Here is an 11,706-nt window from a genome sequence, read left to right on the forward strand (position 1 = left end):
AGTGGTTTATATGTCTGTCCCCACGCCGTCACTCAGTGGTTTATATGTATCTGACTCAGTGGTTTATCTGTCTGTCCCCACGCGGTCACTCAGTGGTTTATCTGTCTGTCCCCACGCGGTCGCTCAGTGGTTTATATGTCTGTCCCCACGCGGTCACTCAGCGGTTTATCTGTCTGTCCCCACGCGGTCACTCAGTGGTTTATATGTCTGTCACTCAGTGGTTTATATGTCTGTCCCCACGCGGACACTCAGTGGTTTATATGTCTGTCCCCACGCGGTCACTCAGTGGTTTATATGTCTGTCCCCACGCGGTCACTCAGTGGTTTATCTGTCTGTCCCCACGCGGTCACTCAGTGGTTTATATGTCTGTCCCCACGCGGTCACTCAGTGGTTTATATGTCTGTCCCCACGCGGTCACTCAGTGGTTTATATGTCTGTCCCCACGCGGTCACTCAGTGGTTTATATGTCTGTCCCCATGCGGTCACTCAGTGGTTTATATGTCTGTCCCCACGCGGTTATTCAGTGGTTTATCTGTCTGTCCCCACGCGGTCACTCAGTGGTTTATATGTCTGTCCCCACGCGGTCACTCAGTGGTTTATCTGTCTGTCCCCACGCGGTCCCTCAGTGGTTTATATGTCTGTCCCCACGCGGTCCCACAGTGGCTAATATGTCTGTCCCCACGCGGTCACTCAGTGGTTTATATGTCTGTCCCCACGCGGTCGCTCAGTGGTTTATATGTCTGTCCCTACGCGGTCACTCAGTGGTTTATCTGTCTTTCTCCATGCGGTCACTCAGTGGTTTATCTGTCTGTCCCCACGCGGTCACTCATTGGTTTATATGTCTGTCCCCACGCGGTCACTCAGTGGTTTATCTGTCTGTCCCCACGCGGTCATTCAGTGGTTTATCTGTCTGTCCCCACGCGCTCACTCAGGGGTTTATATGTCTGTCACTCAGTGGTTGATCTGTCTGTCCCCACGCGGTCACTCAGGGGTTTATATGTCTGTCACTCAGTGGTTTATATGTCTGTCCCCACGCGGTCACTCAGTGGTTTATATGTCTGTCCCCACGCGGTCACTCAGTGGTTTATCTGTCTGTCCCGACGCGGTCCCTCAGTGGTTTATCTGTCTGTCCCCACGCGGTCACTCAGTGGTTTATCTGTCTGTCCCCACGCGGTCACTCAGTAGTTTATATGTCTGTCCCCACGCGGTCACTCAGTGGTTTATCTGTCTGTCCCCACGCGGTCATTCAGTGGTTTATATGTCTGTCCCCACGCGGCCACATAGTGGTTTATATGTCTGTCACTCAGTGGTTTATATGTCTGTCCCCACGCGGTCACTCAGTGGTTTATCTGTCTGTCCCCACGCGGTCACACAGTGGTTTATCTGTCTGTCCCCATGCATTCACTCAGTGGTTGATCTGTCTGTCCCTACGCGGTCACTCAGTGGTTTATCTGTCTTTCTCCATGCGGTCACTCAGTGGTTTATCTGTCTGTCCCCGCTCGGTCACTCAGTGGTTTATCTGTCTGTCCCCACGCGGTCACTGAGTGGTTTATCTGTCTGTCCCCACGCGGTCACTCAGTGGTTTATCTGTCTGTCCCCACGCGGTCACTCAGTGGTTTATATGTCTGTCCCCACACGGTCACTCAGTGGTTTATATGTCTGTCCCCACGCGGTCACTCAGTGGTTTATCTGTCTGTCCCCACGCGGTCACTCAGTGGTTTATATGTCTGTCCCCACGCGGTCGCTCAGTGGTTTATATGTCTGTCCCTACGCGGTCGCTCAGTGGTTTATCTGTCTTTCTCCATGCGGTCACTCAGTGGTTTATCTGTCTGTCCCCACTCGGTCACTCAGTGGTTTATCTGTCTGTCCCCAAGCGGTCACTGAGTGGTTTATCTGTCTGTCCCCACGCGGTCACTCAGTGGTTTATCTGTCTGTCCCCACGCGGTCACTCAGTGGTTTATATATCTGTCCCCACGCGGTCACTCAGTAGTTTATATGTCTGTCCCCACGCGGTCACTCAGTGGTTTATCTGTCTGTCCCCAAGCGGTCATTCAGTGGTTTATATATCTGTCCCCACGCGGCCACTCAGTGGTTTATATGTCTGTCACTCAGTGGTTTATATATCTGTCCCCACGCGGTCACTCAGTGGTTTATATGTCTGTCCCCATGCGGTCACACAGTGGTTTATCTGTCTGTCCCCACGCGGTCACTCAGTGGTTTATATGTCTGTCCCCACGCGGTCACTCAGTGGTTTATATGTCTGTCCCCACGCGGTCACACAGTGGTTTATCTGTCTGTCCCCACGCGGTCACACAGTGGTTTATATGTCTGTCCCCACGCGGTCACACAGTGGTTTATATGTCTGTCCCCACGCGGTCACTCAGTGGTTTATCTGTCTGTCCCCACGCGGTCACACAGTGGTTTATCTGTCTGTCCCCACGCGGTCACACAGTGGTTTATCTGTCTGTCCCCACGCGGTCACTCAGTGGTTTATCTGTCTGTCCCCACGCGGTCACTCAGTGGTTTATCTGTCTGTCCCCACGCGGTCACTCAGTGGTTTATCTGTCTGTCCCCACGCGGTCACACAGTGGTTTATCTGTCTGTCCCCATGCGGTCACTCAGTGGTTGATCTGTCTGTCCCTACGCGGTCACTCAGTGGTTTATATGTCTGTCTCCACGCGGTCACTCAGTGGTTTATATGTCTGTCCCCACACGGTCACTCAGTGGTTTATATGTCTGTCCCCACGCCGTCACTCAGTGGTTTATATGTATCTGACTCAGTGGTTTATCTGTCTGTCCCCACGCGGTCACTCAGTGGTTTATCTGTCTGTCCCCACGCGGTCGCTCAGTGGTTTATATGTCTGTCCCCACGCGGTCACTCAGCGGTTTATCTGTCTGTCCCCACGCGGTCACTCAGTGGTTTATATGTCTGTCACTCAGTGGTTTATATGTCTGTCCCCACGCGGTCGCTCAGTGGTTTATATGTCTGTCCCCACGCGGTCACTCAGCGGTTTATCTGTCTGTCCCCACGCGGTCACTCAGTGGTTTATATGTCTGTCACTCAGTGGTTTATATGTCTGTCCCCACGCGGACACTCAGTGGTTTATATGTCTGTCCCCACGCGGTCACTCAGTGGTTTATATGTCTGTCCCCACGCGGTCACTCAGTGGTTTATCTGTCTGTCCCCACGCGGTCACTCAGTGGTTTATATGTCTGTCCCCACGCGGTCACTCAGTGGTTTATATGTCTGTCCCCACGCGGTCACTCAGTGGTTTATATGTCTGTCCCCACGCGGTCACTCAGTGGTTTATATGTCTGTCCCCATGCGGTCACTCAGTGGTTTATATGTCTGTCCCCACGCGGTTATTCAGTGGTTTATCTGTCTGTCCCCACGCGGTCACTCAGTGGTTTATATGTCTGTCCCCACGCGGTCACTCAGTGGTTTATCTGTCTGTCCCCACGCGGTCCCTCAGTGGTTTATATGTCTGTCCCCACGCGGTCCCACAGTGGCTAATATGTCTGTCCCCACGCGGTCACTCAGTGGTTTATATGTCTGTCCCCACGCGGTCACTCAGTGGTTTATCTGTCTGTCCCCACGCGGTCACTCAGTGGTTTATATGTCTGTCCCCACGCGGTCACTCAGTGGTTTATATGTCTGTCCCCACGCGGTCACTCAGTGGTTTATATGTCTGTCCCCACGCGGTCACTCAGTGGTTTATATGTCTGTCCCCATGCGGTCACTCAGTGGTTTATATGTCTGTCCCCACGCGGTTATTCAGTGGTTTATCTGTCTGTCCCCACGCGGTCACTCAGTGGTTTATATGTCTGTCCCCACGCGGTCACTCAGTGGTTTATCTGTCTGTCCCCACGCGGTCCCTCAGTGGTTTATATGTCTGTCCCCACGCGGTCCCACAGTGGCTAATATGTCTGTCCCCACGCGGTCACTCAGTGGTTTATATGTCTGTCCCCACGCGGTCGCTCAGTGGTTTATATGTCTGTCCCTACGCGGTCACTCAGTGGTTTATCTGTCTTTCTCCATGCGGTCACTCAGTGGTTTATCTGTCTGTCCCCACGCGGTCACTCATTGGTTTATATGTCTGTCCCCACGCGGTCACTCAGTGGTTTATCTGTCTGTCCCCACGCGGTCATTCAGTGGTTTATCTGTCTGTCCCCACGCGCTCACTCAGGGGTTTATATGTCTGTCACTCAGTGGTTGATCTGTCTGTCCCCACGCGGTCACTCAGGGGTTTATATGTCTGTCACTCAGTGGTTTATATGTCTGTCCCCACGCGGTCACTCAGTGGTTTATATGTCTGTCCCCACGCGGTCACTCAGTGGTTTATCTGTCTGTCCCGACGCGGTCCCTCAGTGGTTTATCTGTCTGTCCCCACGCGGTCACTCAGTGGTTTATCTGTCTGTCCCCACGCGGTCACTCAGTAGTTTATATGTCTGTCCCCACGCGGTCACTCAGTGGTTTATCTGTCTGTCCCCACGCGGTCATTCAGTGGTTTATATGTCTGTCCCCACGCGGCCACATAGTGGTTTATATGTCTGTCACTCAGTGGTTTATATGTCTGTCCCCACGCGGTCACTCAGTGGTTTATCTGTCTGTCCCCACGCGGTCACACAGTGGTTTATCTGTCTGTCCCCATGCGTTCACTCAGTGGTTGATCTGTCTGTCCCTACGCGGTCACTCAGTGGTTTATCTGTCTTTCTCCATGCGGTCACTCAGTGGTTTATCTGTCTGTCCCCGCTCGGTCACTCAGTGGTTTATCTGTCTGTCCCCACGCGGTCACTGAGTGGTTTATCTGTCTGTCCCCACGCGGTCACTCAGTGGTTTATCTGTCTGTCCCCACGCGGTCACTCAGTGGTTTATATGTCTGTCCCCACACGGTCACTCAGTGGTTTATATGTCTGTCCCCACGCGGTCACTCAGTGGTTTATCTGTCTGTCCCCACGCGGTCACTCAGTGGTTTATATGTCTGTCCCCACGCGGTCGCTCAGTGGTTTATATGTCTGTCCCTACGCGGTCGCTCAGTGGTTTATCTGTCTTTCTCCATGCGGTCACTCAGTGGTTTATCTGTCTGTCCCCACTCGGTCACTCAGTGGTTTATCTGTCTGTCCCCACGCGGTCACTGAGTGGTTTATCTGTCTGTCCCCACGCGGTCACTCAGTGGTTTATCTGTCTGTCCCCACGCGGTCACTCAGTGGTTTATATATCTGTCCCCACGCGGTCACTCAGTAGTTTATATGTCTGTCCCCACGCGGTCACTCAGTGGTTTATCTGTCTGTCCCCAAGCGGTCATTCAGTGGTTTATATATCTGTCCCCACGCGGCCACTCAGTGGTTTATATGTCTGTCACTCAGTGGTTTATATATCTGTCCCCACGCGGTCACTCAGTGGTTTATATGTCTGTCCCCATGCGGTCACACAGTGGTTTATCTGTCTGTCCCCACGCGGTCACTCAGTGGTTTATATGTCTGTCCCCACGCGGTCACTCAGTGGTTTATATGTCTGTCCCCACGCGGTCACACAGTGGTTTATCTGTCTGTCCCCACGCGGTCACACAGTGGTTTATATGTCTGTCCCCACGCGGTCACACAGTGGTTTATATGTCTGTCCCCACGCGGTCACTCAGTGGTTTATCTGTCTGTCCCCACGCGGTCACACAGTGGTTTATCTGTCTGTCCCCACGCGGTCACACAGTGGTTTATCTGTCTGTCCCCACGCGGTCACTCAGTGGTTTATCTGTCTGTCCCCACGCGGTCACTCAGTGGTTTATCTGTCTGTCCCCACGCGGTCACTCAGTGGTTTATCTGTCTGTCCCCACGCGGTCACACAGTGGTTTATCTGTCTGTCCCCATGCGGTCACTCAGTGGTTGATCTGTCTGTCCCTACGCGGTCACTCAGTGGTTTATATGTCTGTCTCCACGCGGTCACTCAGTGGTTTATATGTCTGTCCCCACACGGTCACTCAGTGATTTATATGTCTGTCCCCACGCGGTCACTCAGTGGTTTATATGTCTGTCCCCACGCGGTCACTCATTGGTTTATCTGTCTTTCCCCACGCGGTCGCTCAGTGATTTATCTGTCTGTCCCCAAGCGGTCACTCATTGGTTTGTATGTTTGTCCCCACGTGGTCACTCAGTGGTTTATATGTCTGTCCCCACGCGGTCACTCAGTGGTTAATCTGTCTGTCCCCACGCGGTCATTCAGTGGTTTATATGTCTGTCCCCACGCCGTCACTCAGTGGTTTATATGTCTCTGACTCAGTGGTTTATCTGTCTGTCCCCACGCGGTCACTCAGTGGTTTATCTGTTTGTCCCCACGCGGTCGCTCAGTGGTTTATCTGTCTGTCCCCACGCGGTCACTCAGCGGTTTATCTGTCTGTCCCCACGCGGTCACTCAGTGGTTTATATGTCTGTCCCCACGCGGTCACTCAGTGGTTTATATGTCTGTCCCCACGCGGTCACTCAGTGGTGTATATGTCTGTCCCCACGCGGTCACTCAGTGATTTATCTGTCTGTCCCCACGCGGTCCCTCAGTGGTTTATATGTCTGTCCCCACGCGGTCCCACAGTGGCTAATATGTCTGTCCCCACGCTGTCACTCAGTGGTTTATATGTCTGTCCCCATGCTGTCACTCAGTGGTTTATATGTCTGTCCCCACACGGTCACTCACTGGTTTATATGTCTGTCCCCACGCGGTCACTCAGTGGTTTCTCTGTCTGTCCCCACGCGGTCACTCAGTGATTTATATGTCTGTTACTCAGTGGTTGATCTGTCTGTCCCCACGCGGTCACTCAGTGGTTTATATGTCTGTCACTCAGTGGTTTATCTGTCTGTCCCCACGCGGTCATTCAGTGGTTTATATGTCTGTTACTCAGTGGTTGATCTGTCTGTCCCCACGCGGTCACTCAGTGGTTTATATGTCTGTTACTCAGTGGTTTATCTGTCTGTCCCCACGCGGTCACTCAGTGATTTATATGTCTGTCCCCACGCGGTCACTCAGTGGTTTATATGTCTGTCCCCACGCGGTCACTCAGTGGTTTATATGTCTGTCCCCACACGTTCACTCAGTGATTTATATGTCTGTCCCAACGCGGTCACTCAGTGGTTTATATGTCTGTCCCCACGCGGTCACTCATTGGTGTATATGTCTGTCCCCACGCGGTCACTCAGTGGTTTATATGTCTGTCCCCACGCAGTCACTCAGTGGTTTATCTGTCTTTCCCCACGCAGTCACTCAGTGGTTTCTCTGTCTGTCCCCACGCGGTCACTCAGTGATTTATATGTCTGTTACTCAGTGGTTGATCTGTCTGTCCCCACGCGGTCACTCAGTGGTTTATATGTCTGTCACTCAGTGGTTTATCTGTCTGTCCCCACGCGGTCACTCAGTGATTTATATGTCTGTCCCCACGCGGTCACTCAGTGGTTTATATGTCTGTCCCCACGCGTTCACTCAGTGGTTTATATGTCTGTCCCCACACGTTCACTCAGTGATTTATATGTCTGTCCCCACGCGGTCACTCAGTGGTTTATATGTCTGTCCCCACGCGGTCACTCATTGGTTTATATGTCTGTCCCCACGCGGTCACTCAGTGGTTTATATGTCTGTCCCCACGCAGTCACTCAGTGGTTTATCTGTCTTTCCCCACGCGGTCACTCAGTGATTTATCTGTCTGTCCCCACCCGGTCACTCATTGGTTTGTATGTCTGTCCCCACGTGGTCACTCAGTGGTTTATATGTCTGTCCCCACGCGGTCACTCAGGGGTTTATCTGTCTGTCCCCACGCGGTCATTCAGTGGTTTATATGTCTGTCCCCACGCCGTCACTCAGTGGTTTATATGTCTCTGACTCAGTGGTTTATCTGTCTGTCCCCACGCGGTCACTCAGTGGTTTATCTGTCTGTCCCCACGCGGTCGCTCAGTGGTTTATATGTCTGTCCCCACGCGGTCACTCAGCGGTTTATCTGTCTGTCCCCATGCGGTCACTCAGTGGTTTATATGTCTGTCACTCAGTGGTTTATATGTCTGTCCCCACGCGGACACTCAGTGGTTTATATGTCTGTCCCCATGCGGTCACTCAGTGGTTTATATGTCTGTCCCCACGCGGTCACTCAGTGGTTTATCTGTCTGTCCCCACGCGGTCACTCAGTGGTTTATATGTCTGTCCCCACGCGGTCACTCAGTGGTTTATATGTCTGTCCCCACGCGGTCACTCAGTGGTTTATATGTCTGTCCCCACGCGGTCACTCAGTGGTTTATATGTCTGTCCCCATGCGGTCACTCAGTGGTTTATATGTCTGTCCCCACGCGGTTATTCAGTGGTTTATATGTCTGTCCTCACGCGGTCACTCAGTGGTTTATCTGTCTGTCCCCACGCTGTCACTCAGTGGTTTATATGTCTGTCCCCACATGGTCACTCAGTGGTTTATATGTCTGTCCCCACACGGTCACTCAGTGGTCTATATGTCTGTCCCCACGCGGTCACTCAGTGGTTTATCTGTCTGTCCCCACGAGGTCACTCAGTGGTTTATCTGTCTGTCCCCACGCGGTCACACAGTGGTTTATCTGTCTGGGTGATGGATGCCCTCTTTCCTCTACATGTTTTTCATTGTAATTCAATCTCCACCCACCCCATGTTGTTGATTATACAACTACAAAATCTCTATGATTACATGACCATGAGATTGATTGTATGGCTCATAACCTCCACCTCCCTGTCCTGCCCCACCCCTCCCTCTCCGCCTCCCCAGGTTTCAGACACAATCTCTGGGCTACAGCTGTCCATCGCCGGGCCCCTGACCACCATGGAGGAGCTGTTTACAGGCAGTAAGCCCTACTTGGTGTCCACCCGGAACTGTAGGAGACTGTCAGAGAACGTGGTGTCCCTGGTCACCTCTCTGACCATGGCTCGCTCCTCTGACGGGGGTGCCTGGAACAGCAGTAACATTAGCGGAGATCCTCCCATAGCAGCCCTCACCCCTGTGCCCCCCTCCATGGCCTCCACAGTGGCACCAGTCGGGGGGGTCATGCCAAGCCCCTTCTCCCCTGGCTGGGCAGCCAACACACTGATGGTCAACGAGGACTACAGGTGAGGGAGTGGGAGTGTCTTCTTCTTCAATGTTTTAAATTGGGTGTTAAGAACACACATAGCGTGTGTCAGTATATCTCTCCCTTGTGGTTTGCTGAAAGATTGAGTTTTGCGTTCAGCACCATAGAAATGTATTTGGAAGTGTATTCCCTGCATTGGGTGGTTCTATGGTGTCCTATTGCTGAGATGGCTGTTATCTCCTGGGCTGTAGGTGGCTGTCCTACGTGCTGCTGTTGCTGCTGGACCTCCTAGTGTGTCTGTTCATCCTGCTGGGGCTAGCCAAACAGGCCCGCTGGCTCCTCATCCTGTAAGCGCGCGCGCACACACACACACACACACACACACACACACACACACACACACACACACACACACACACACACACACACACATACATATACATATACACACAGAGAGAGACCGATAGTTAAATCCTGTGTGTTGTATTGCATCGAACAACACTGAGTTTGTAATGCTCTGTGACTCTGTGTTATATAGGCTGTGTAATATATGATGGTTGATGGTTGGTCCTTAGCTGACCCCTGTGTGTGTGGTTTTTCTCCTCCCAGGATGACGGTGCTGGCCTGGATGGCTCTGTTCCTGAGCTGGGGCTCCCTGGGCCTGGAGACTGCCACTGTGGTGGTGAGTACTGACGGATAAAGGGAGGAGAGGAGGAGGGGTGGTGTGTGTTGTTGAGGGGAAGGGAGGGAGTTGGTCGTTCATGGATGGCTCGAGAGTATCTCAGGAATGTCTTAAAGAAGTCCCGGCCAGAGCAGAATAGAATGGCTATGTACTTCTGTTGGTGTCTGCAGTCATGGCAGGGGACCAAGAAGGAGGGAAAATAGGGCAGAAATTAGTGTGTAGGTGTGTTCTGTGTATTTTCTGTGTGTTTGTGAACAGTGTGTGTGTGTTAGTGTGTGGGCGTATGGCTTGGAGGAGATGGAAGAAGAACACAAGTGCTTTTCAGAGACAGAGAGAGAGAGTCCCAGAGAGAGAGAGTCCCAGAGAGAGAGAGTCCCAGAGAGAGAGAGAGTCCCAGAGAGAGAGAGAGTCCCAGAGAGAGAGAGAGTCCCAGAGAGAGAGAGAGTCCCAGAGAGAGAGAGAGTCCCAGAGAGAGAGAGTCCCAGAGAGAGAGAGTCCCAGAGAGAGAGAGTCCCAGAGAGAGAGAGTCCCAGAGAGAGAGAGAGTCCCAGAGAGAGAGAGAGTCCCAGAGAGAGAGAGAGTCCCAGAGAGAGAGAGAGTCCCAGAGAGAGAGAGAGTCCCAGAGAGAGAGAGTCCCAGAGAGAGAGAGAGTCCCAGAGAGAGAGAGTCCCAGAGAGAGAGAGAGTCCCAGAGAGAGAGAGAGTCCCAGAGAGAGAGAGAGTCCCAGAGAGAGAGAGTCCCAGAGAGAGAGAGAGTCCCAGAGAGAGAGAGAGTCCCAGAGAGAGAGAGAGTCCCAGAGAGAGAGAGAGTCCCAGAGAGAGAGAGAGTCCCAGAGAGAGAGAGAGTCCACCCACCCCATGTTGGTGGCAATACTGGCAATACGTGCAGCATTAAAATTGGCAAGAAAAGAACAGAATTCTTTAACCAGGGGCGGGGCCTTCGTCAGGGTTGTAATCTGAGCCCTGCACTCTTCAATATTTACATCAACGAATTGGCCACTATTCTAGAAAAATCCTCAGCCCCTGGTGTTAGTCTCCATAATTCAGAGGTTAAATGCCTACTCTTCGCAGATGACCTATGCCTGTTGTCACCCACAGCACATGGCCTACAGCAGAGCCTGGATCTGCTAGAGCAGTACTGCCAGACCTGGGCCCTGGCAGTAAACCCCAAAAAGACTAAAATAATGATTTTCCAGAGAAGATCCAGATCTCAGGGAATTAGACCAAAGTTCTCAATTGGTACAAAATGTATAGAGTACTGCACACACTACAATTACTTAGGTTTAAAAATAAGCTCAACTGGACACCTTAATGAGGCAGTGAATGAACTGAGAGAGAAAGCACGCAAGGCATTCTACGCAATTAAAAAGCAAATTCAAATTGAAACACCTATTAAAATTTGGCTAAAAATAATTGAATATGTCATTGAACCAATTGCACTTTATGGCAGCGAGGTGTGGGGTCCACTTGCAAAACAAGATTTCATCAAATGGGACAAACATCCCATTGAAACCCTGCATGCAGAGTTCTGTAAGATTCTCCTACATGTCCAGAGGAAAACTACAAACAATGCATGCAGGGCAGAATTAGGCAAATATCCACTAATAATAAAAACTCAAAAAAGAGCAATTAAGTTTTGGAAACATCTAAAATACAGTGACCCCCTCTCATATCACTACCAAGCCCTGCAATACCAAGAGCTGAGCAAAGAAAAGAGTCCCCTCATCCAGCTGGTCCTGGGGCTGAGTTCACAAACCTGTTCTACTAACACACTGAAGCCTCAGGACCAGAACATCCAATCAATCAGAATAAACCAAATTACAACACAGTCAAAACAAAACTACATTGCTTATTGGGAAACACAAGCACAAGCACAGAGCAAAATGCAGTGCTATCTGGCCCTAAATCGACAGTACACCGTGGCTAACTATTTGACTATGGTTACTGATCAAAACCTTAGAAAAACCT

At 51.5% G+C, this 11,706-nt stretch overlaps 1 protein-coding gene across 5 annotated transcripts in view; it reads left to right on the forward strand.

Moving 5' to 3' along the window:
- The window catches only part of LOC129838045 (protein tweety homolog 1-like), a 191,638-nt gene that overhangs the window by 161,620 nt on the left and 18,312 nt on the right, over positions 1-11,706 (forward strand). For all 5 annotated transcript variants that reach the window (XM_055904710.1, XM_055904714.1, XM_055904709.1 and 2 more), the window contains exons 5-7: positions 8,760-9,097; positions 9,309-9,404; positions 9,667-9,739. In XM_055904710.1, the coding sequence (XP_055760685.1) occupies positions 8,760-9,097; positions 9,309-9,404; positions 9,667-9,739 (507 nt within the window). The remainder of the gene's footprint in view (positions 1-8,759; positions 9,098-9,308; positions 9,405-9,666; positions 9,740-11,706) is intronic.

This window comes from Salvelinus fontinalis, chromosome 38 (genome assembly GCF_029448725.1).
Source record: "Salvelinus fontinalis isolate EN_2023a chromosome 38, ASM2944872v1, whole genome shotgun sequence".
Classification (NCBI taxonomy): domain Eukaryota; kingdom Metazoa; phylum Chordata; class Actinopteri; order Salmoniformes; family Salmonidae; genus Salvelinus; species Salvelinus fontinalis.